This window comes from Oryctolagus cuniculus, chromosome 9, assembly GCF_964237555.1.
Source record: "Oryctolagus cuniculus chromosome 9, mOryCun1.1, whole genome shotgun sequence".
NCBI classification, from domain to species: domain Eukaryota; kingdom Metazoa; phylum Chordata; class Mammalia; order Lagomorpha; family Leporidae; genus Oryctolagus; species Oryctolagus cuniculus.
This window is the reverse complement of record NC_091440.1, coordinates 81,069,756-81,095,737: the sequence shown is the minus strand read 5'-3', so window position 1 is coordinate 81,095,737 and position 25,982 is coordinate 81,069,756. Positions and strand designations below refer to the sequence as shown.

General features: G+C 41.5%; 1 protein-coding gene across 23 annotated transcripts in view; it reads right to left on the bottom strand.

Moving 5' to 3' along the window:
- STARD13 (StAR related lipid transfer domain containing 13) overlaps nt 1–25,982 on the bottom strand; it is a 583,995-nt gene that overhangs the window by 40,939 nt on the left and 517,074 nt on the right. For all 23 annotated transcript variants that reach the window (XM_017350153.3, XM_070049033.1, XM_070049030.1 and 20 more), the window contains one exon: nt 3,635–3,698. In XM_017350153.3, coding sequence (XP_017205642.2) covers nt 3,635–3,698 — 64 coding nt within the window. The remainder of the gene's footprint in view (nt 1–3,634; nt 3,699–25,982) is intronic.

The window sequence follows — 25,982 nt, the reverse complement described above, 5'->3', positions numbered from 1 at the left end:
CTTGGGTCAGCCCACCCAGATGTGCAGAATTAAAACTTGCCATGAAGACAATAAATACACTGTGGATTTCAGTTTACATGGGGTCTTCAAAAAGTTTGTGGAAAATGCAGATTACGAGCAAAAACTGTTTTTGCACTAAAATAAACTTATCTTGCAATTCCGTTTTCCATGAAGTTTTTGAAGTTCTCTCGTAGGTGCCAAGAAATAGCCTTCTTCTAAAACCAACACAAATAGTTGGCGGAATGCATTACAGAAGAAATCTGAGACTCTTCCAGGTCTCAGGCCAAAGGTCAAAAGTGCACTTAAGCTCCCACATGTTTCTGAATATTTTTGGAAGGTGAAGTGGAGCTGTCTGGGACCAGAGTACCTGGGTTCAAATCCTGCCCCCGCTATTTCTCTGTGACATTGGGCAAGGGACAAAGCCCTTCAATTTCTGTGTTTGTGACGTGGCGTAAAGTCTGGCAGAGAGGAAGCACCTGCCAGCATTGCCAACCACACACGCTGCTAAGCAAGCTCATGTCACCCTTTTCCAGCCCCAACACTTTGCAAGGGGAGAAGAAACACTGAGGCCCCACAGAGTCAACTCATTTGGAGTCTACTTGCTGCAGAATTGAACAAATGTGGGCCTCGGCAGATTGGAGATGAGGATTCTATTTCTATTTTCTTGGATCGCTTAAAAGGGGGAGAAACTGAGAGGAAATGCTGCTGTCTTATTTTTATTCCAAATAAATGAATTCCAAAGTTGCTTGAAGCTTCTCAGGGTGCTTAGTTGTCAAGCCTCACTTTCTATTTTTGATCAGTTGGCCTCCCTTAGCCCCTACGCATATTTTCTTCAAAACACACACACACACACACACACACACAACACTTGCCTGGGACTCATGTAAGGGCAGATCAGAGAAACAGGCTGCACTGCCCAGTGCTTCCCACATCATGGCTTGCGCCTGGCCACGAGTGCTGGTCATTACTGAGATTTCCAAGTGGGATGCGTGGGAATCATGTATTTGAAAATTTGGGCCACAATTCTGTAATGTACAGTGTGAAAAATCAATACTTTACTCAAGGGCATGTGTTTCTGAGGCCTGTAGCTAAGTAGCAGCTGTGAAGATATGTACCACTGTATCCAATGGGAGGAATACGTCAGGGATGTCAGAATACTCAAGTGACACAGTTTACAGAGGAGCTTTTGAGAAGGTAGCACGTGAAGAATCTAATAACTATTGCTCACTACTACCTGGCCTGTGGTTTTTGAAAAGCTGATGACAGAGAAAAAAAAGTCCAATCACTCTACTCTGTGGAGAACAAATCATGTCATTTTTTTTTTTTTTTGGCATTTTTTTTTAGATTTATTTATTTGACAGATATAGTTTACAGACAGTGAGAGAGAGAGACAGGAGAAAGGTCTTCCTTCCATTGGTTCACTCTCCAAATGGCCGCTATGGCCGGCGCTGTGCCAATCCGAAGCCAGAAGCCAGGTGCTTCTCCTGGTCTCCCATGCGGGAGCAGGGGCCCAAGCACTTGGGCCATCTTCCACTGCCTTCCCGGGCCACAGCAGAGAGCTGGACTGGAAGAGGAGCAACTGGGACTAGAACCCAGCGCCCTGGCATTTTGTTTTTAAAAATTGTTTATTTACTTTAAAGGCAGTCCCCCCCCTATGCACACACACACACATACACACACACACATCTTCCACTTGCTGATTTATTCCCCCAAAATGCCCACCACAGCCAGAGCTGGGCCAGGAAGCTAGGAGTCCAGCACTCAGTCTGTAACATCTCCCACGTGGGTGGCAGTACTTTAGCTATCACCTGCGGCTTCCCAGGGTTCACAGTTAACAGGAAGCTGGAAGCAGAAGTGGAGCAGGAACTTCCATCCAGGCACTCTGATATGGGATGCGGGCATCCCAAGCAGTCTTAACCGCTGTGCTAAACACCCAGCCCCCTGGCATTTTCTTTTGTGGGACACTACAGCTAACCATCTAGATAGGCAGCTGTACAGAGCAGCCATCTGAGGACCTCCACTTGAGTCACACAGGCATGGCTGTGTGCGGTTTAATAAGAACCATGTGTTACAATCAAAACAACATCTGACCTTCATGCTTCAAATAGTAGGTATGCTTCTCAAGGGGGCCGTTCAGCCAGACAGCTGTTAGGAGGTTTATTTCCACGTTTTTAATTTGTCTTTGGCCTGGACAAATTGCTCATGTTTTAATATTTCTCTGGATATTGTCTTTCACCTTTTTACCTCCTTAGCTTAAACCTTCAGTTCCCAGTTCACACACCAAATTGTTTTTAAGGTGAGGTCAACCAAAATCCATTTGATTTTTTTTTTATTTGGGGGAAGGGCACTGCTATTTTAGAGCAGAAATTCAGGTTGGAGTTATTTTTAACGATTAGGTTACTCAGGAATGACTCAAAATCCATTCAATGTAATGATTTCTCTGTGTGAACCAGAATAAAGAACACTTTCTTCGACCCAGAGCTGTTTTCTCTGCCTGGGGCTTGTCACATAGTGGAGATGTTAAGTGAAAAAGGCATCCATGATCTGAATTCTGAATTTTGTAAAAAGGATCCGTTTGGTGAGAAAGGGAGGCAGCACAGCACAGTGGTTAGGATCTTGCTTTTGGAGTTACACATGCCTCAAGTTGCAAGCCCGCTCTGCTATTAGCTGCATGAGTACCAGCAAGACAGTTAGCTCGTTCAGGGTTTACTTTGCTCACCTAGAAAACAGACAAGCCCTACCTCCATGGAGTAAATGAGATGTGTGCAATGTGTATTATCTAGCTCCTGGAACACAGTAAGTGCTCAATAAAATACAGGTTGAATAGCCCTTATTCAAAAATCCTTGGGACTAGATGTGTTTCAGATTTTGGCATAGACTAAACTGGGTGAGCAACCTTAATATAAAAAATGTAAACTTCAAAGTGCCCTGAAATCCTAAACTTTCTGAGTGCTGACATCATGATCCAAACGTTTTGGTTTTTGGAGCATTTCGGATTTCAGATTAGCAGCACTCAACCTGTAAAGCTTTATTTTGAGACTGAAATCTCCTCTTATTCACAGAGAGGGAACAGTAAATGCACAATCCTATAAGGGGAAGGCAGCGAGGTGGCTTTTAAAGCTAACCAAACTCTTGTGAGGGGAGATCATGGCGAGAGATGAGGCAGACTCAATAGTTTGTGGTTATACTGTCCCTCAAAGCCCTCAACCCATTATCAATTGAATCTGAGAGGGAATGCAATCTTGATATGTCCTTAAAATAAAATGCTGCTGGAAAGAATGAACTAGAAGACACTTTTGGTGTGGGTCCATAGATCTTTTCTGAACAGTCTTAATCTACTAATCACTGTAGAGGATTTGAGTCCAATATGGGGTTGATATTTATAGCTAAACAAACTTCTGAATCACAATTGAGATATTTTACATCTTTATGAAAACTGTCTAATTAAAAAAAATGAAGCGAATAAACAAGTAAAATAAACTGATCTCAGCCTGAGTGAATTGTGGGATTATTTATGAGGATTATGGTAAGATGGCAAATGTAGAGAACAAACATAGACAGAGGTTACATTTCTGAATGTTTGCTTAGGTTCTGTTGGTGTAATCCTGCTCCTTGTTAACATGTGGGCACTCACCTTCTTCCTTTGGAAGTTCACATCAAGTTTCATTGAGGCACACTTGTTCAACGTGTTCAGTCGTCTAAAAAGAAAGGATAAAGACCAATGATTACAACCACCGTTGAACCTAAATCCTTTTTCCAGTTTCATAATCCTCCCTTATTTCTACTATGAAGGTTGCAAATATAGAAACAGACAATTATGTCCCCAGGTGATGGTACCCCTCCTCCAGATGGCAGGTTGTAAAATAGCTGCCATTTGTGCTCTGGCCTTCTGACCTCAGAAGACAGCCACTCAGGCTTCTGCTCTCCACCCCTTGCCTAATCTAAACCCAGCTCTTTTCTGACTTCTGTTTCTGCCATTCTTGAAACCAAGGGTCAATAATTGTAGCAGTACTTTCAGCAGCTCTTCGATTCATTTGTCACCTTAACCTACCATTAAGTCTGTACTGCTAACTCCCCAAAATGAATCAATGAAGCCATCTGTCTTCTCTCCTGCTCTCAGGTGGCCGGAAATGAATGGAAAGCTAACTTTGTGCTGAATTTGTGCTGAATTATACATGCTATAGACTAAACTGTGTCCCTCTAAAACTCTAGATTGATGTCCTAATTCCCAATGTGGCTGTATTTGTGGTAAGAAGGTAATTAGAGATAAATGAGGTCATAAGGGAGGAGTCCTTATCAGACAGGATTAGTGTCCCTAGAAGAAGAGATGAGTGAGTGGGCTCTGTTGCTGTCTCTGCATCTTGCTCTCTCTGCCATGTGAAGACACAGGCAGAGGTGGTTGTCTGGGGTCAGGAAGAGGACCTCACTGGGAACCCTGCCAGCACCCTGATGGTGGACTCTCCAGCCTCCAGGACTGTGAGAAAGCAAGCTTCTATGGTGGAAACTTCACACCCACAGTCCGTCATGGCAGCCCACGCTGGCTCACACACACACTTTGAGTCTCACCCTCAACAGGGAGCCCAGTCCCAGCCCATCAGGAGACTCAGTCTCTAATCCCATGTTTTAGGCACCACTGCCAATTAGAAAATAGAAACTATTAGTCCTGAGTGCTGCTACTAATCCTTTCCTTCATCATGAATGGCATCTACATGCTCACTGATCCTGCCCTCTTCACTTTTGCTTTACAAGAAAAGATGATCCCCTTCTTTTTAAAAGCTGACCCTTTAATCTTTCTTTTGAGTCCAGCATCTACCACTTCATCTGGGACTCTGGTACCTCACCTACTCCCTCTCTCCTCAGCAGACTCTCCTCACTGCTTCTCTCTCTTTATGATCATTCCTGTCCTAGATAAATATAATCACCATTAGTTAGCTACCTAAAGAATCATACTAAGGCAAACTATCACTATTCTTTCAATCTCATCTTTTCCTGAGTGTCTATTTAACTACTCCATCATTTATCTTTTTTTGTTTAAGATAAAAATTATTTTATTTATTTGAAAGGCAGAGTTACAGAGAGAGGGACAGACAGAGAGAGAGAGAGGTCTTCCATCTGCTGGTTCACTCCCCAGATGGCCACAACCACTGGGGCTGGGCCAGGCCAAAGCCAGGAGCCAGGAGCTTCTTCCAGGTCTCCCACATGGGTGCAGAGGCCCAAGCCTTGGGCCATCTTCCACTGCCTGCCTTCCCAGGCCATAGCAGAGACCTGAACCAGAAATGGAGCAGCTGGGACTTGAACCAGCGCCCATATGGGGTGCCAGTGCTGCAGGCCAGTGCTTTAACCTGCTGTGCCACAGCGCTGGCCCCCTTTTACCTTCCTTTTGCTACTCAACTTGCTGAGACTATCTTCGAATTTCATTGAGTTTTCAAACTTTCATAATCTAAGATTCATGAAATTCTTTTTCTAAATACCCTTATTATTTTATTTGACTTCTTTGTTAAGACCACAATTAGAAATGCATATGCTGTGTCCTTAATGTGTTGTACAACGTGAATTAATGCTATAACTAGTACTCAAACAGTATTTTACACTTTGTGTTTCTGTGTGGGTGCAAACTGTTGAAATCTTTACTTAGTATATACTAAATTGATCTTCTGTATATAAAGATAATTGAAAATGAATCTTGATGTGAATGGAATGGGAGAGGGAGCGGGAGATGGGAGGGAAGTTATGGGGGGGAAAAAGCCACTGTAATCCAAAAGCTGTACTTTGGAAATTTATATTTATTAAATAAAAGTTAAAAAAAAAAGAAATGCATATGATTCAAAGAGTCAAACACTACCCCTCATATCCTTTTCCATTTATCGCTCTCTGGAAGCAACTTTTTTTTTTTTTTAAAGATTTATTTATTTTTACTTGAGAGTCAGAGTTACACAGAGAGAGGAGAGGCAGAGAGAGAGAGAGAGAGAGAGAGAGAGAGAGAGAGAGAGAGGTCTTCCATCCGATGGTTCACTCCCGAGTTGGCCGCAATGTCTGGAACTGTGACGATCTGAAGCCCGGAGCCAGGAGCTTCTTTTGGGTCTCCCACATGGGTGCAGGGGCCCAGGGACTTGGGCCATCTTCTACTGCTATCCCAGGCCATAGCAGAGAGCTGGATTGGAAGTGGAGCAGCCGGGACTCGAACTGGCGCCCATATGGGATGCTGGCGCTTCAGGCCAGGGAATTAACCTGCTGTGCCACAGCGCCGGGCCGCTGGAGGCAACTTTTTTAACCCTTGCTTCTGGTGTTTATTTCTAGTACTGTTTGTTATTACTCCTTAATCTTTCAGTTATGTAATTATCTATTATCTTTGTTCTATGGAAGATGAAACTTCTTGGTTATTACTCACTCCCACCTCCTTACCATGCACACTCCCACACACTCATACTCACCTTTGACTCTTACAAAACTGTATTATAATTCATAATTTTTTCCATGAATCAATATTCAGTATTGATCCTGGAAAAGCTATTCACATGCATGCCATTCTCTGATTACTTTCCTTTCATTCTAAACTTTCTGTTATCTGTGGAGTTAGTATCTTGCTTGTTTCCTTGGTTTATTATAGGCTCATCCTTAAATTCAAACTCAAACACTTCCCCAATTATCTAAGTTTCCAGGTTTTTTCCATCACATGAATCTATCAATTTAATTTCCCTGGAGTTGGGTCTCCCAAATCCTTCTGACGGGTTCTGGCTAGGATTTGCTGCCCTTCTTACTTCACCATGGACTGATCCAACTTTTCAGAACTCAAATTCCTCTTGAGTGCCTTTTCAGGGTCTAGAGCTGGATGTCAACATTTAGTTATAGACAGACTGGGAAGAGGCCTGGGAATGTCAACCCTTGAATGCAGACAGATTGTCAGGGGGGCTTCCAGTTTCAATAGAAAATCCCATCTTCAACTACATTTGATGCCCCTGTCTGGGGAACATCTGTTTGTGGTCTGTGCAGGGAATCAACTCCTGCACTTCTGGTGAGGTGAGAGCAGTTGTTTAGATATAGATTGTGGGAGTAGATAAGGCTCTACCTAGTTTCAAATAGAATTACAAACAATCCTCCTCCTTTTAGTCTCCCTTTATCCTCACTACTAATTTTGAGTATTTTAGAATTTATACAGTGAAAATTGAGTTATTTTATGCCTTTTCTTGGGCTTGCTAACTACATGTTTCTGCTTGAAAATTTTGTAGTTATGATCTCTCTCATGTGTGGACATTTGCTTTTACAAAGAAATATCTCTCTGTGTGTCTGCTGTGTATCCCGCTTCCCATGTTGGATCGTTCTCTCCCTTTTTAATTCTATCAGTTAGTATTAGCAGACACTAGTCCTGTTTATGCGGGATACACAGCAGACTCATAGAATGGCAGATGTCCTAAACAGCACTCTGGCCTCGGAATCGGCCCTTGAAGCATTTGGATCTGGCTGAAGAGCCCATGAGAGTATTTTAGGCATGGAAAGCCAAGACACTCTGGCAAAAAAAAAAAAAAATCTCTGCGAGTGAGACCCCAGTGCAAAGAACGGGCCATCAAAGAAGGAGGTACCTTTTTCTGAAGGGAGAGAGAACTCCCACTTTGACTATGACCTTGTCTAAATAAGATCAAAGTTGGCGAGCTCAGGGGGCTTCCATGGCCTTGGCAACTCATGACAAGAGCCTGGGGAGATTGCTGAAGCCTTAAACAAGAGTGTCAATTTGTTAACTCAACAACAGGAGTGCACTTACTCCCCATGTAGGATCTCTGTCCTTAATGTGTAGTTCAATGTGAATTAATGATATGACTAGTGCTCAAACAGTATTGGCAATTTGTGTTCTGTGTGGGGGCAAACTGATGAAATCTTTACTTAATATATACTAAATTGATCTTCTGTATATAAAGATAATCGAAAATGAATCTTGATGTGAATGGAATGGGAGAGGGAGCGGGAGATGGGAGGGTTGTTGGGTGGCTGGGAAGTTATGAGGGGGAAAAAGCCATTGTAATCCATAAACTGTACTTTGGAAATTTATATCTACTAAATAAAAGTTAAAAAAAGAAATATCTCTCTGTAAATTAGTGAGGATTTATTTATTTACTTTTTAAGCATATATTTTTTCAATTTTTGTTTATTTGAAAGCATGGGGGGTAGGAGGGCAGGAATGTGAGGAGGAAGAGAGAGAAATTCCACATCTACTGGTTCATTCCCCAAGTGTCTGCAACAGCCAGAGCCAGGCTGGACTGAAACCAGGAGCCAGGCACTCAATCCAGACCTCCAATATGACAACACGGGTGGCGTGAGCCTAAAAACTTGAGCTACCACCTGCTGCCTCCCAGGTTATGCCAATCTGGAATTGGGAGTGGAAGCTGAACTCAGGAGTTGGGTCCTGAGTGCAGATTCTCAAACTCAGGCATACTGATAGAAGATGTGACCATCTGAAGTGGCATCTTAACTGATAACTTAACTGATTTAACCACTGAGAATTCAGAAGCAAGCAACCCCCGGTATTCAATCTCTCATCTTTAACCAATGGCTTTTGTTTTGTATGTACAGATCTTAAGATTTTAGTCTAAGATTTTTGACAACTGTAAGTGCCCTTAAAAAAGATAAAGAACATTTATTCACAACAGAAAGTTCTCTGTGTTTATTTAATGTCAGTTTTCTCTACCAGCTCATTTCTTCCCACTATCCCCAAGGGTATCCTCTTTCTGACTTCTATCATCCATTGATAGTTTTGTCTGTTAATGGTCATCTTGTAAGTGGAATCATATTATGTGTTTTTTGAGTGGGTATTTTCATTCATCACAGAGTTTTTGAGATTGATCCATGGTGTTCTATATAGCAGTAATTATTCATCTTTCTTTCTGGGTAGTACTTCCTGATATGAAAACATACAATCGGTTTACCTTGGATGTTTGAACTGTTTTCAGCTTTTGCTGAATGATTTTCTAGTCACAAATACCATAGTTTCTTTTTAACAAAAACCTACTTCTAGTAATAGATGTTAATTACCACTCACCATTCCTTTTAACTCTTTTCATCTTTGACATTCAAAATTCTGACTTCTTGATTTCTTACATCTCTCTCAATGCTATCTCCTTCATGTCACTGAGCAACTGAGCAGTATTTGGCCTTTGGCCTTATTGTTCCTTTTTTTGTTTGTTTGTTTCAAGAATTCTCATGACATGCAATCCTTTGTCTCCAGCCCATGTATCTCACCTTAGCCCTGGAGTTGCATCTCCAACCACTCATGGCTCTCCTCCAAATGTGGGGAGCTGCTGGCCCTTCAAACTCAAATATAAAAACTGAACTCATTGGGCCGGCGCCGCAGCTCACTAGGCTAATCCTCCGCCTAGCGGCGCCGGCACCCCGGGTTCTAGTCCCGGTTGGGGTGCCGGATTCTGTCCCGGTTGCCCCTCTTCCAGGCCAGCTCTCTGCTGTGGCCAGGGAGTGCAGTGGAGGATGGCCCAGGTGCTTGGGCCCTGCACCCCATGGGAGACCAGGAAAAGCACCTGGCTCCTGGCTCCTGCCATCGGATCAGAGCGGTGCGCCGGCCACGGCGGCCATTGGAGGGTGAACCAATGGCAAAGGAAGACCTTTCTCTCTGTCTCTCTCTCTCACTGTCCACTCTGCCTGTCAAAAAAAAAAAAAATAATAATAATAATAAAAAAAAAAACTGAACTCATTTCATTCTTTTCCAAATCTGTTTCTCCTGTTTACTGTCTTGCACTGAATAACAGCATCACCAATAGGCCACAAACACAACGTAGAAACACAACGTAGAAAATTGAGTCATCTTGAGATTCCCCTTCTTCAAGACTGACATTCACTGATCACTAAATCCTGAACTATACTTTTTTTAAGTATTTGAAGTATTTCGTTTCCTTCCACAATAATTCAGTCCCTTCTCATTTTTCACCAAGAGTCAGACAACATACCTATAATTGGTTTCACTACCACATGTTTTGCTTCACATTGAAACCAGTTGTATTTCTCAACTTTTTATCATATTAGTCATTGACTGAGAAATATTTTATGATCTTCCTCATTTTCAGCCATCTCCAAATTACTCACTGAGTACACACTCATGCTAGCATTACATATAATGGGCAATTGGTATTAGAAGCTGATCATCTGTTCTGAAGTTGTGTTTGGTGAGTTCTTGGCCTTGGCTTCCAAAACTGACAGCCTATCTTCTTGGCCAGTTCCACATGTGCTAACATCTCTATCTAAGAGTGGTGTGTGAAGTTCAAAACAAAACAAATTTTGATGTTGCTCCTTTGGCAAATCTGTAACAGGTTTGTTTAGGGAAGGATTGCCTGATATTTATAAAACGTACTTATCTAACAAATTGGTCCCTCTGTTATGGTTTGGAAACACAAATGAATAATTCTATTCTGTGAAAAAGCTTTTGATCTACTATATACACAAAAGACATCAAAGACATCATTCATCCCTTATATACCACATACTTGAGTATGCTTTAAACTTTCTGATACAGGCAGGAACTTTATTATCATAATTATCCTTATCATCATTATTATCATTATTATTATTTAAGAGGCAGAGAGAAAGAGAGAGGAAGATCCCATTCACTGATTTACTCTCCACATGCCCACAATGGCTGGGGCTGGGCCAGGCCAAAGCCAGAGGCTGAGAATTCAATCCAGACCTCCATGTTTGTGGCAGGAACTCAGTCACTTGAGTCATCGGTGCTGCCTCCCATGATCTGTGTTAACAGCAAGCTGAAATTGGGAGCTGGAACTCGGACTCAAACTCAAATACTCTGCTATAGGATATGGACATCATAATAAGCATCTTAACCATTAGGCCAAATGCCTGCTCCTTATTTAGTATTTTTTTAAAACTGGAGACTAGCTAGATTTGACTTTGTAATTTTATGTCCTTGAATTGCCCACAAACTCAGATATCTGCTTAAATATATCTTAATAAGTATTTCTCTATGTAGTTGCAAAATATATATAGCACCTAATGAAGGACTACATGCAGCATACATATACATATAGATCTCTTAAATTCAATAATAAGTCAAACAACCTTATTTTTAAAATGAACAAAACATAGGAACACTTTTAAGAGAAGCAAGGGAAAAGATATCTAATATCATTTGTTATGGGAAAAATGAAAATTAAAATCATAATGAGATACCACCTCAAACACAGCAGAATGCTTAAAGCAAGACAACTGACAACACTAAGGATTAGCAAAGATGCAGAACTACTTAAATTTTCACAAAAGTGCAGCCTCTTTGGCAATCACGTTGGCACTTTCTTATAAAATTTAACATATTTTTAACATCTGACCAACAATTCCAAGATAAAAAAAATCATATGATCACAAAAAGGTTTGAGCTTGACTATTCATAGCATAAAGATTTACAAAACAGCCAAAAATTATAATTAACCCAAATGACTATCAACTGGTAGATGGATTTAAACGTTGTGCATATACAATGGAATACTCAACAATTTAAGGCACTGACCACCAATACATGCAACAATATGGATGAATCTCAGAGGCATTATCCTAAATAAAAGAAGTTAGACACAAAGAGAACACACTATTTGATTCCAGTTATTAAAAATTTTAGAAAAGACAAAACTATAGTGACAGAAGATGGATCTGTAGGGTTGCCAGTTACCAGCAAGAGGGAACTTTTGAGGTACAGAGAATGTTCTATATCATGACTTTGATAGTTACATAATGATATGCATTTTAAAAAACTTATGAAATCATACATTTCAAATTGGTGAGTTTTTTAAAATGTAAATTATTCATGAATAAAACTGAATTTAGAAAATGACAGATGACCTCCAAATTTCTCCTCCATAAAACCAACAAGAATAGTTGTTCTGGCAAATATTGTCAAAACCAACTCTTTAAATGCTGGCAATTAATATAGGCTTGTAATGAACTAACTAATGTTTATTCAAGAGAAATGGTTGAATGTATATAAGAATAGTATGCTCTGTGGCATTTGAGTATACTGCTTTTTCCCTGCAACTTTACCCAGCTCTTCAGGAGATTTCAAAACCATTGTCATTGCAATCAGAGTAGCTGTGAAAACCAGCAGCCTAGTTGCCATTGGAGAGGACAGAATGGATTTAAGTTCACTCAAAACCTCCATTCCCAAAGAACTGTCATTTCTGAGTAGCCTGGAAGTTCCCTGAAAGATCCTATTCATAGGGGTCATATTAATTTGACCTGACTCCAAGCTCATCATTGAAAAGAGCTTTTACTCAAGGTGTATGTCAAAGAAAATCAGTGGCACTTATTCAACATCACAGCTATTTAAATTGATGATAAGAGTTGGACCAAACAAGATATAGACCAAGTAGCTTAAAGAGGATAGTCGGGGAAATGAGCTATCCATAGGGCACATAAAAAAGTTTCAACATTTTCTTAGCAATTGAGAAGGTCAAGCACATTTGCAGAACTGTGTCCATACCAGGAAATAACCAAGAAAGCTTTGGCTGATCCTGATAATCTACACAAGTGGGAAGTAAAGGCTAAGGCAAGAGTTATCCATTTCCTGCTGGAGTGTTGAAGCCATAGTGTAACATGTACAAAGAGCTTCTCAACAAAGACTGGAAGACATCCTGGGTCAGGGTATCTGAAGACATCTCTCTCCAATCATTTGATGAACACTAAATTAACTGAGTAGAGACTGCGGTGATCATATATGACAAAGAATACAGATTTCCAAGAATTAGTTGATTCAGAAAGTCACTAAACAAATAAGCCCTTGGGAGCAAAGATCTGATTTTGAAAGTTGCTACATTATAATATTAAAGTGTCCACTCTAACAAGAAATTACAAGACAGTGGATTTGATAAATTGATCCTAAAGTTTATTTGAAGAACTAACAGATCTAGAATAGTCAACACAATCTTGGAGAACAAAATGGGAGAACTGACACTACTCAAATGAAAGACTTTCAATTTTTTTTAATTTTTAAAAATTTATTTGACAGGTAGAGTTAGACAGAGAGAGAGAGAGAGAAAGGTCTTCCTTTTCTGTTGGTTCACCCCCCAAATGGCTGCTACCAATCCGAAGCCAGGAGCCAGGTGCTTCTTCCTGGTCTCCCATGTGAGTGCAGGGCCCAAGCACTTAGGCCATCCTGCAGTGCCTTCCCAGGCCACAACAGAAAGCTGGACTGGAAGAGGAGCAACTGGGACTCGAACCCGGTGTCCATACGGGATGCCGGCGCTTCAGGCAGAGGATTAACCAAGTGAGCCATGGCGCTGGCCCCTAAAAGACTTCCTATAAAGGTGTAGTGGTCAAGATAGTGCACTATTGGCAAAAAAACAGAACAACCCATCAGTGGAACAGAACAGAGAGCCCAAAATAGACTCACACAAATATAATCAATTGACCTTTACCAAGGGGCAAAGGTAATACATTGTCTAAAAGACATTCTTCTTCTTTTTTTAAATCATTAACATCTTTATTTTATTTTTTAGAAAATTTTTATTTAATAAATATAAATTTTGAAAGTACAACTTTTGGGTTATAGCAGTTTTCCCCCCTATAACCACTCTCTCACCCACAAACCATCCCATCTCCTACTCCCTCTCCCATCCAATTCTTCATTAAGATTCATTTTCAATTATCTTTATATGCAGAAGATCAACTTAGTGTTTACTAAGTAAAGATTTCAACAGTTTGCACCCATACAGACATACAAAGTAAAGTACTGTTTGAAGACTAGTTTTACCATTAATTCTCATAGTACAACACATTAAGGACAGAGATCCTACATGGGGAGCGAGTGCACAGTGACTCCTGTTGTTGATTTAACAACTGACACCCTTATTTATGATGTCAGTGATCACCTGAGGCTCTTGTCATGAGCTGCCAAGGCTGTGGAAGCCTTTTGAGTTCACAAACTCTGACTTTATATAGACAAGGCCATAATCAAAGTGGAAGTTCTTTTCTCCCTTCAGAGAAAGGTACCTCCTTCTAAAACACATTCTTTCAACATATGATATTGGAACAACTGAACATCCACGTGCAAAACAAGCACTTTCGAGGTGGCCCTTATACTCTTCACAAAACTCAACTCAAAGCGGATCTTATATTGCAATGTAAACACAAAACTATATGACTTCTAAAACGTAACACAGGAGAAAATCTAAATGACCTTGAGTATGATGATGACTTTTCAGAGTCAAAACAAAATGCATATTCCATGAAAGAAAAAATTTATAAATTTGACTTCATAAATATTTAAAACTTCTGCTTCAAGAAAGAGAATGAGAGGTTAAACTGTAGAATGGGAGAACGTATTTGCAACAGATGTATCTGATAAAGACTGTTATCTAAAATATATTTGAAAACTGTTAAAAATCAACAGTAAGGAAGCAAACAGCTCAATTGAAAAACAGGCAAAAGTTCACAACATATACTTTACCAAAGAAGATAGGCAGATAAAAGTATGATAAAAATGAAGATATTAAGAGATAGTCAACATCACATGTTGTAACAAACGTAACATACCACTACATATCTATTGCAAAGATCTGAAACACTAAATGCTGATAAGAATGTGGCAACAGAAACTCACTCATTGCTGGTGGGAACACAGTTAGTCAATTTCCTACTGCCAAACAGACTCTTACTACATGATTGAAAAATCACATTCCTTAGTATTTATCCAAATGAGTCAAAAGCTTGTGTCCACACAAAAACCTGCACATGAATGTTTATAGCAGTTTTATTCATAACTGACAAAATTTGAGCAGCCAAGATGTCAGTTGGAAGGATAAATAAAATGTGCTTCCAGCCAGACAATGAGATTATTTCAGCAATCAAGCCAGGATAAAAATGGAAGAAATTTAGATTTATACTACGCAATGACAGAATAAGTAGGAAAAGGCTACATAGGGTATGATTGCAACTCTCTAATATTCTGGAAGAGGCAAAACTATGGAGACAGTAAAAAGATTGCCAGGAGTTGGTGGTGGGGGCAGAGGATGGTAGCAAGGGATGTACAGGCAGAGCCCAAGGACTTGTTGGGAAGTTATACTCTGTATGATAGTGTGATAGTGGATATCTGCCATCATGTGTTTATCAGAATCTATAGGGTGTACAACATCAAGCATGAACCATATGGAAACTGGACTTTGGGGGAAAATGATGCGCATCTTGCTGTAAGCCAAAGAGTAAAAGATTGTTTAAGGCGATCTGAGATTCGGTACAGATTCCTGGCAAAGTGTAGCATGGGCCTGAAATTTATCTCACACAAGTAAAATTAATAATAGACTCTGTAAGAAAACAAACTGGGTAAAACATGTGTCCCAGACAGATGTAAATGCCTCTTTTTTATTTTGTATTTTTATTTTTTTGACAGGCAGAGTTAGACAGTGAGAGAGAGACAGAGAGAAAGGTCTTCCTTCCATTGGTTCACCCCCCCAAATGGCCACTACGGCCGGCGTGCTGCACTGATCCGAAGCCAGGAGCCAGGTGCTTCCTCCTGGTCTCCCATGTGGGTGCAGGGCCCAAGTACTCGGGCCATCCTCCACTGCCTTCCCGGGCCACAGCAGAGAGCTGGACTGGAAGAGGAGCAACCGGGACAGAACCGGCACTCCAACTGGGACCAGAACCCGGGGTGCCAGTGCCGCAGGCGGAGGATTAGCCAAGTGAGCCACGGTGCCGGCCATAAATGCTTTTTTAAGATCTGGCTGCCTCAGGTAACAGAATCTGTTACACAGAAGTCTTCATTGCACTTTGTCAAAAACCACTGTGAAATTCTGCTAAGTGAAATCAACCTGCATTTAGGACATATATTTGAAACTGACATTTGTTTCTTTCTTATTTAATCATAAATTATATAAAATCCTTCAGATATTCTGAGTTGGTCTAATACTTGTTGCTTGGAAAACTTCTTTGATTATAACATTTTATTTCCTGGGCCGGCACTGTGGTGTAGCAGGTAAAGCCGCCACCTGCAGCACCGGCATCCCATAAGGGCACCGGATCGAGTCCCGGATGCTCCACTTCTGATCCAGCTCTTTGCTATGGCCTGGGAAAGCAGTACAAGATAGCCTAAGTCCTTGGGCCACTGCACCTATGTGGGAGACTCAGAAGAAGCTCCTGGCTCCTGGCTTCAGATCAGCTCAGCTCCAACTGTTGCAGTCGATTGGGGAGTGAATCAGCAGATGCAATACCTCTCTCTCTCTCTCTCTGCCTCTCCTTCTCTCTCTGTGTAACTCTGACTTTCAAGTAAATAATAAGTAAATCTTTTAAAAAAATTATTTCCTGCATGAACGACATAGTCTCTATTGGGGTAGAGCCTCTTTTAAAACAGGGATGTCCGCATTTTCTAATCCCTATAGAGCCTAGAACGAAGTTCTATACTTAGTAGGTTCTACAGATTTTTCTTTTTAAATGCGTTTTTTTTTTTTTAATCCAGGTCCCATCGGTGATTGGCTTTATATAACTGGAATGGACCTTGTGCAGTTAGAATAACAAAATGATTCTCCACTACAGAACATGACAGGCTTCGAGCCACATCTTATTGGCACCCGTCAAGCCCAGCACAGGAGCTGGTCAGCATGACCCACTCAGTAAATGTTTGCCAACGAAGCATCAGAACTTAGCCAACTTTAGAGCCATTTGGACTGACCTTTTTATTTTCAGATGAGATTAAGGCTCTGAGAGCACCAGTTTTTCTTTTTCTTTTCTTTTCTTTTTTTTTTTTTTAGATTTATTTATTTGAAAGTCAGAGTTACACAGAGAAAAAAGGAGAGGCAGAGAGAGAGAGAGAGAGAGAGGTCCTCCATCTGCTGGTTCACTCCCCAATTGGCTGCAACAGTTGGAGCTGTGCCGATCCAAAGCCAGGAGCCAGGAGCCAGGAGCCAGGAGCCAGGAGTTTCTTTTCTTCTGGGTCTCCATTGTGGGTGGCAGGGGCCCAAGGACTTGGTCCATCCTGAACTGGTTTCCCAGGCCATAGCAGAGAGCTGGATTGGATTAGAAGTAGAACAGCCGGCACTTGAACCAGTGCCCACTTGGGATGCCGGCACTGCAGGCGGCAGCTTCATCCGCTACGCCACAGCGTCAGCCTGAGGACCAGTTTTTCAAGAGAGCCACTTGTTAGTTAGTAGCTAAGCTAGAATGTCCTCCAGTCCAGTGATTTGTCTGCTTCTACCTACGCAAGGAGAATTTTAGGAGAGCCTGAAAAGGACAGCATATGTCATGTACCTAGCACAGGCCACTCAATAAATTTTTCCATGGAAAGAGAAGACTCATGATACACAATGAAGCTTGTCTTGTTTGTGATATGAGGAAAACTGAATTTATGTGTTAACCAAAGCAAAGCAGTTTGGCCTTTTCAGAAGAAAGTTCCACAATAATACTATTATCAGAACCTGTTCATTTCTACTGTGGCCCTCAAGATCATTCAGAATGGCTACTGCATTAGTTAAGGGGAATTAGTAGTCTCATTTTAAGGTGAAACTTGAGGTTCTAATGGGAAGTCAATAAGAAGCAGCCAAGATTTGTTTACTCAACAGTGTGTGCTCTGTCCCAGGAACAGGCCAGGTGCTGGGAATACAAAGGTGAACAAGAACTTTGGTCTCTGTCCTTTAAGGTCTCATAGTCCTGCATGAATACAAACATGATAATAAAAAGAAGAAACAACTCACTTCCTGGCAGCATAAGAAGACATAATCTCACTTCCCAGAGAAGGTAAAATGTGAATGGAGCCCTGAATGGCTAAGAGAAATTTTTGCCTACATGTATAGCATTTCTGGTAAAGAAAATAGGCATTAATGTCATGCAGTACTCCAGGAATGACAGGTGTGCGCCTGGGAGTAAGTCTGGAGAGGTAGGCAGGGGCTAGATCACAAAGCATCAGAAGGAAGACATCTGGTGCTATCTGTGGGCAGTAGGGGAGCTACTGAAAGGTGTTAGACAGGAGAGTAACGGAATTAGAGTTGTCTATTAGAAATGGAACCAAGGGCAGGACAGAGGATGAAAAGAAGAACTGAAGATGGAGATAATTCCAAGAGTCTGGCAAATGGATGGCAAGGGTGGAGATGTCTGGGGATAGAGAAGTCACAGACAAGGTCAGAAGTCTGGGGGACCAGGGCTGAGAAGGGAGTGGGCCCTGACAGCTAGGCACGGCGTGTTTTCCCGAGAAGTCAGCAGAAGGAGCCGACTGAAAGTATTTTGTGGAGAAAATGAGTAATTTATCTTCTCATAACATCCCCTCACATGAAGAAGCAGTGGTAAAACTGGTGAACTGACAGGTGATTTTCTTTCAGATTGCAGGTCAATTTCACAAGTGTTTGTTGAAGTCCTGCCCGTACAAAGGCACAAAACACGAAGCACATGCGATGGACACTTGAGTAAGATACAGTGCTCACCAGAAACTGGAAGAAAGCCCCCCGTGTGCCTAACAGGCCACAATGGGGGCAAGGTGGAGGTCCATGCGCAGCCTGCCTACGGCACACAGGAGAGAGAATCAGAGAGTGGGGAAGACCAGGGCCTGGGAGGTTGGCCAGGAGTGCAAGAGCGAATGGATAACAGAGAAGAACTGGAAGAAGGCAGGTGCCTGTGCTGAGAGGCTGGGGATTGTGAGCCATGCATGGTGGGAGGTTTGGAAGTTCGGGGAGTTCTCTGGGCCCACAGTAGCTGAGCCTGGGCTCACTGCACAGGGACCTGGGGAGACACCCAGCAGCCCTTGCTGGCAGACAGGTAGGAAACCAACAGGACTCTCCTTTCTATTTCAGATTCGTAAGTTACATCTAAACGCCAAGTTAGATGGGTCATGAGGTCTCGACAGTGCTGACTTCATGGCCGCTTCCTGTGATATTCCTAATATTCCTGCCAAAGGCACTGGCCTAACCACCAGGAAGAGGAGTTCATCTCCTACACAGGGTTCTGACTCAAACCCTGCAGCATGAACTTCTCACCCCAGCGTGGGGTCAGCAGCAGGTGTCTGGGCAGGCCTGTCTGCTGAGGAGGGTTTGGGTGTTGCCTCCTAAGATATCCAGGAACTCAAGTCACTGGATCAAAGGCCAGCTCCTCCTCTCCAGCCAGCAGGGGCCATGGCCACAGGGCATGAGAAAGGTCACCAGGAGGGTGTTGTTTAGGAAAACACAAACTTGCAGAGAGCAGGGTGGATAAACCCTGCCCAACACACAGCTCTGCTATGTAACTCCCCAGGGCGGGCCTTTCAAAAATCACAGACCTTAGGCAGGAGAGCTTTAGGATGCCTCTGGTTGAGAATTCGGGTAGGCAGGTCACGGAGCAGGTGGAAGCCATGCCTCTGCCCAGCTGAGCTGCTCCCTCTGGCCATCCCAGAAAGCGGCCAGGTGGCAGCTGGAACACCGACCCCTGCTCGGCCCATAAACTCACACACACTGGCCTGGTCTTTAGTGGAAGATTGGAAGAAAGGCAGAGTAGCCACTCAGGACACAGCTGTGCAGGACAGGAGCATATGTGGAGCTGTGCAATGCTATTTAGCGTGCACAAGAATTGTATTAATTCATTTAACTCATTTATCTATTTATTCCATTGTATTTGAAAGGCAGAGACAGAGACAGAGGGATCTCCCATCTTCTGGTTCACTTCCAACTGCCCAAAGCCAGGAGCCAGGAACTCAATCCAGGCCCCTTGGCAGACTCCCCTCCCCTCCATGATTGTCCCTGCCGGGGAAGGACAATTCCACCAGCCCACTGCTCAGACCAGGATTCTGGTGCCCCATGATTCTGAGGAACAACATCTGTTCTCATGGGGAGTTATAAGAATTCAATGAGAGCCAGCAGCGCCGCGGCTCACTAGGCTAATCCTCCGCCTTGCGGCACCGGCACACCGGGTTCTAGTCCCGGTCGGGGTGCCGGATTCTGTCCCGGTTGCCCCTTTTCCAGGCCTGCTCTCTGCTGTGGCCCGAGAGTGCAGTGGAGGATGGCCCAAGTACACCCCATGGGAGACCAGGAGAAGTACCTGGCTCCTGCCATCGGATCAGCGCAGCGCGCCAGCCGCGGCGGCCATTGGAGGGTGAACCAAGAGCAAAAGGAAGACCTTTCTCTCTGTCTCTCTCTCTCACTGTTCACTCTGCCTGTCAAAAAAAAAAAAAAAAAAAAAAAAGAATTTAATGAGATCACTGGAAAGAAGTTGGCTATTACTCAGCCCCAGCTAGTCATTAGTACCTGGCAATGGAAGGAAGTTTTCAAAATTTTGCTAATTAAAAAAAAATGTTTTTGATAGACACACACACACACACACGCGTGGGCAGGGAGAGAGAGAGAGAAAGAGAGAGGGAGAGGAGGGAGAGAGAATCTCCACTGGTTCACTCCTCACATGCTGGCAATGACTGGGGCCAAGGCCTGAGCCAGGGGTTGGGAACTCAATCCAGGTCTCTTACACAGGTGGCAGTGATCTCAACTACTTGAGCCACCATCTGCTACCCCTCACAGTCTGCATTTGCAGGAAGAGGCAGGAGCCTGAGATAGGAATGAAACCCAAGTACTCTGATTCCAGACATGGTATCAACCTGCATCTCAGTTGCTTAGCTAAATGCCCATCCCACTCATTTTAAAAATAATGCAATAAAAATATCTAAGAACAGGTGTGGAGAGAAGTGAATAATATTAAAAATATAAAATACCCCTATTACACTAGACTTCCTGACTGATTTTGTATTTTCTTGTGTATTCTCCCCGAAAGTATAGTTACATCAAAGTTGTCTTGAGTAGCTGATTGGATAAGGTCACATAAGACAGCGTTTTAAAATATAAAACTTCATGTTTTCTGTACAGAATAATATAGAGCAGAGAACTCCCAGATATTTGATTCTACCATTTCAAATCTGTTCTGCACCAAAGTAAATTTACTTTTAAGTATTTTTTAAGTATTTTCCTTTGACTTAGTACCTGACCATCCCCCAAGCCTGCCCCCACCCTATATACACAGAATTGAGCTGATGTTTTTTGTGGGAGTGGAGGTGAAGGTGGGAGTGGGAATGAAGATGCCTTTCCTGGACATTAGTTTTAAAAAATTACTAAAAGTCTACATCAGCTACATTAAAACTTCATGTGCTCCTGTCTGGGTAATCCTTGCTACTATGGACTGGCTATTAGAGGGCAGATAACGTCACAGCTGTGTGCCCGTCAAAGCAGGATGGTGTGGCAGCCCACCACACGGGACTGTTGAGAGAATTCTATGAGTATTTGCAAAATGATGATGGGCCACGCCTCTTTTGAACACTTTGTAAGTGTGTTAAAGAAATAAAATCACCGTTTGTTGGGGCTGTATTTATTTATAAACTCAAGATGTCAGGGGTAGATGTGACCATAGTGATCTTCTAACTTCTTATTTCCTTTTCTCAAAAACTAGTCCAAGGACTCTGTTCAGTTGCTCATCACTTACTATATGATATAGTGATATATAGTACTGTATATTTTCTGTGATAAATAGTCTAAAAGGAAAATATTTAAAAATGGTATTAGTATTAATAAAGACAATTATTATTAATATTATTAGGTTATTTAACAAAGTCAAATCAAATATAGCCCTTTGTGTGGAGAGATAAATTGTAAACATCATTCGTAACCCTCCCCCCACTCCACATGAAAATCACTATCACTTATTGTCCTTTTAAATACAAAGGTCAGTGATATATGAGATAAAGCTCATAGCAAATGAGCATTATGAAAAACCTAGGCATAGGTTTCAGAATTGTTCTGCACCAAAGAAAACTTATTTTTTAAATTCCATTTTCCATGAGCTTTTTGAAGAACTCTCCTGTAATTATAAACAATTCCATAGTTCCACCAGATGGTACTAAACAAGGTGAAAGCCCTTATTTTATATGCACTACAGTTACTTAGTATTTATTAACAACACAAGTCATGTGAATGCTATACTGTCCTAACATTAATTGAAAAATCCAGAGGTCCTGTTGAGCTTCATGGTATATATACTAGCAGCCTAAATGAATACTGCAAATCAAAATGCTAATAGAACGTATTGCTTCTCCTTTAAAGGAGTCTCATCTTTGGTTTGCTGCAATTCACCTTAAAGGTGACAAACTTTACCAGCTATTCTGACACTGACTGTCACTACATTCTGATAGGTTGCGGTTTTAATGAGTTCACCTAGGTACTTAAAGCTTGCAAATGAGCTTTTCATGACTCACAAGAGGAAATATTTTTCAGTTAAGAATTCAATCAAGATCTTCGGAACTGTGGTGCTAAAATGATTGAAAGCATACTTCCTGCCTGTTAGGAATAAACTTTTGCGGAGTGCCTGCTGTGCACAGGGCAGGTCAGTCTTGCTGGAGCTACAGTGAGATTTGGTTGTCATTTTGCAGGCTTACACCTTCAGCAAACTAGTCTAGTTTCTGGGGCCCAAATAGCAGAACTACAAAAATTAAAAAAAAAAAAAAAAAAAGAAGAAGAGCTACCTATCCACATATTTGGGTCCAGATCTGGAGTCTTTCTGCTAGCTACTGCCTTAGTACAAAATGTATTTCCAGGCCAATGGCACCAGATAACATTGTTTCAACACTCTCCAAGAGTGAATTGGCACCAGGATATTAACTAGGGAGAGCCATTTGGAGAAAACCAAAAGAGCGTAAAATTCTTGTCATGGACAACCTGTAGGAGACTTCCAGGTCTCCCGTCTTCCTTCATCTGCCTGGCAGAAGCTATCTGCCCTTGGGCTACAACTCCAGTTCTGATTCTGCGTTAGTTCAACACTTGCAACATATGTGAGAAATGCATAGCCCACAAAGCTTAACAAATAAAGCAGGAGACCAGCTCCACCTCTGTGTGTACAGTGCACAGAGAAGAAAAAGAATAAAATCACAACCCCATACTGCTCTCTGTGCATTAATCATGACTTACCATCTGAGTGCGCCAGTGTCTCATTAAGCATGCATCAGTCTCAAAAGTTTTTAAAGCGCTGTCATTCCCCTTGGGCTGGAGATTTTCCTTCTGTCTGCTTTTCACTCTTTGCAGAGCAGAAAAATCTGTGTCTTGGTGGAATCACAATGAGGGGAAAGCAACTGCACGCTGCTTCTTTTTAGCCAAGCTACCTCCATCTGTCTACCTCCTCTGCCAGCTTCTTTTGATCCACCCTGGGTGTGCAACTCCTTTGGCTTCTGTTCTACCCATGGCTCCTCCACCCTGAGAAGTAGTTCACACACCTCCAGCCAGATGTTTTTCTTGCTTCACAATATTTTTGGAGACATAGCTTCCCTAAGAATTATTCCAATTACAACAACCTCCTGCCACTAACCATTTTTACAGAATCTGGACCCTTATCAAGAGCATCAGTGTGTCCAGCCTGGCTGTCCTTCCCCACGTTGGGTGTGGTAAGGCCTTTTGGGCTAGGGATGCATGTATGGAGCCTGCTAAGAGCTACAGCCATGATGGGTCACACACTCTACAAAAGAAGACTTCCTGATTTTTCTGGCTGGCACTGGCACTCCTATTTAAAACTTTATATCCTGAAATGATTTCACATTAGTTACATTGGCTCATTACTATAACACATCGGAAAGGCTTTTTGAAAAGTGTAGACTTTGATGGAAAAGTCTGTAACCTAGTCAAGGCATCTCGGATAACGTGCAGCAGTGAGTAGATAAGGATTTTTGCCAAGTTTGAGATGGGAACTTTGGTCCATCATGCCACTTACGTCATCCTGTGAACAAAACTGTATAAGCAGAGATAGTGTTTGCCCCTGAAATCCTGACTTAGAAATATGGAATAGAGTTTCTATGTTTGGTTTAAAATGATGTAACTTTTCATTAACATTTTAGAAATGCAATCTTAATGAGAATATGACAAAACTACTAGCACTAATTAGTGAGTGAATGTAGATTGCAGGGAATAACATAATATACAAAAAGAAATTATGTACTACTAATTAACAATCAGAGATTGTTAAAATACTTATATAAATTTTTAAAATAAATCACAGAGGCACTTATTATAGCATCACAAACATGAAATTCTTTGGCACTATCAAGTATGTATACCATCCATGAGATGAAAACCACAAATCACTGTTGAAAAAGATCAAAGAAAATTTAAATCAACAGAAGCATAAGAGAGTATTTCAAAAATGGAATTAAAAGAATTTTATTTTGCTACCCCTAAATTTTGAAAACTATGCATATGAGGCATCTTCAAAAAGTTCATGGAAGCATATCATTCTCCATAGTTTTTTTTTTTTTTACTTTTAAGCTATATATGGATTTTAAAATTTATTTGTACCAAAACAAGTTTATTTTTAATTCCATTTTCCACAAACTTTCCAAAGTGTCTTTATACACTGAGTTTATGAATCAGAATAGGAAACATTATTAAGACATCAATTCTCCCCAGTTAGATACACAGATTCAACACAATCCAAGTCAAAACCCCAGTAGGATTTTTAAAATAAATATCAACAAGCTGTTTCTGGAATGCATATGGAAGGCAGAGGAACTAGAGTAGCTAAAACAGTCCAGTGAAGAACAAGGCTGGAGGACTCACGCTATTGGAGACCAAGACATACTTAGCTTTAAGTAAGTCTTAACATTTTAGTTCTGTGAAAGAAGGGCAAGCACTTCTTTTGCAATCCACTCCCTTTAAAGAATCACAACCAAACCAACCACTCATCTCACAAACTCTCACAAATGGCATTTTGTGCTTGCTTATCTAGTCCAAATAAGCTATTCCCATAATGTATGATTTGATGAGTTCTTTGCTCTTCTACCCACTGACACAACTCACAGCATTATTTTCTTGAACATTCAGAGATTATTTCTCAACACAAGTTTATTTTCTCTTCATATAGGAAACATACTGCTGAGTGTTTTATAGACACAAAAATATAAATGGCTGAAGATTCGGCAAGCAGAAGAAAAGATTATTTACCCAGGATTCTAACACACATTGCTTTCCCCTATGTTGACATAAGTTTTACTTTTATTTCTTTCCCCTTAAACTACCACCTTTTCCAAGGTAAACACAGAATATGTATGAATATCACTGGACTGAAAGTTATAGGTACCATTTTTTTTTAATTCATTTGAAAGAAAGAGAGAGAGAGGAGAGAGAGAGAGAGAGAGATCTATCTATCTATCTTCCATCTGCTGGTGTTCTCCCCAAATGACTACAACAGCTGGGGTTAGACCAGGCTGAAGCTAGGAGCTAGAAGCCAAGAACTACATCCTGGTTTCCCACATGGTTGGCGGCAGGAACCCAAGTACTTGGGCCATCATCTACCACTTCTCAGGTGCATTAGCAGGGAGCTGGATCAGAAGTGGAATAGCAAGGACTCAGATCTGCACTCCAATATGGGATGAGGGGATCCCAAGTGCTACACCACAATGCCTGCCCCGAGTCCTGAGTTTTAAGAGCATTTCAGTTCATAACTAGTTGCATGGTCTAGGTAAGACAACTCATATTTCATAACCGACATTTATATCCAGCTCTGACCTCTCTCCAAGGCTTTATTAGGAAACTTTGAAATTCTACAGACACATACCACGTCCCGTGGAGAATTGAATTATTCAGGGATATAGATTTCTTTGAATATTTTATTATTACCCAAATAACAATTGCTACCTATCTGGTCATGCATTCACGTCTCATTTCTTCAAGGAGGCTTCTACAATCAGACCAGGCATATTTTAAGAGAAGGGAATTATTCATAATACATCTTTTTCTCTTTATAACACCTATTACATAGCAGAAGCTTAAATATTCCAGTTTGCTGATAAAATTACTTGAGCATACATATTCCAGCCTGAGGATATAATTGGTTGGTTCTCCACAAAATACAGCCAAATGTGACAGAACCTAGTTTTTCAGAGCTTTCCTTGACCACTGCAGCTGTGGCTGCCCAGTCACTGTATATCCATTTCTTTCTTTTTTTTTTTTTTTTCAAATTATTTAACACTAGCTGAAACTTCTTGTTCTCTCTTTTTCTTTCTCTCACTCACATTCTCTCTT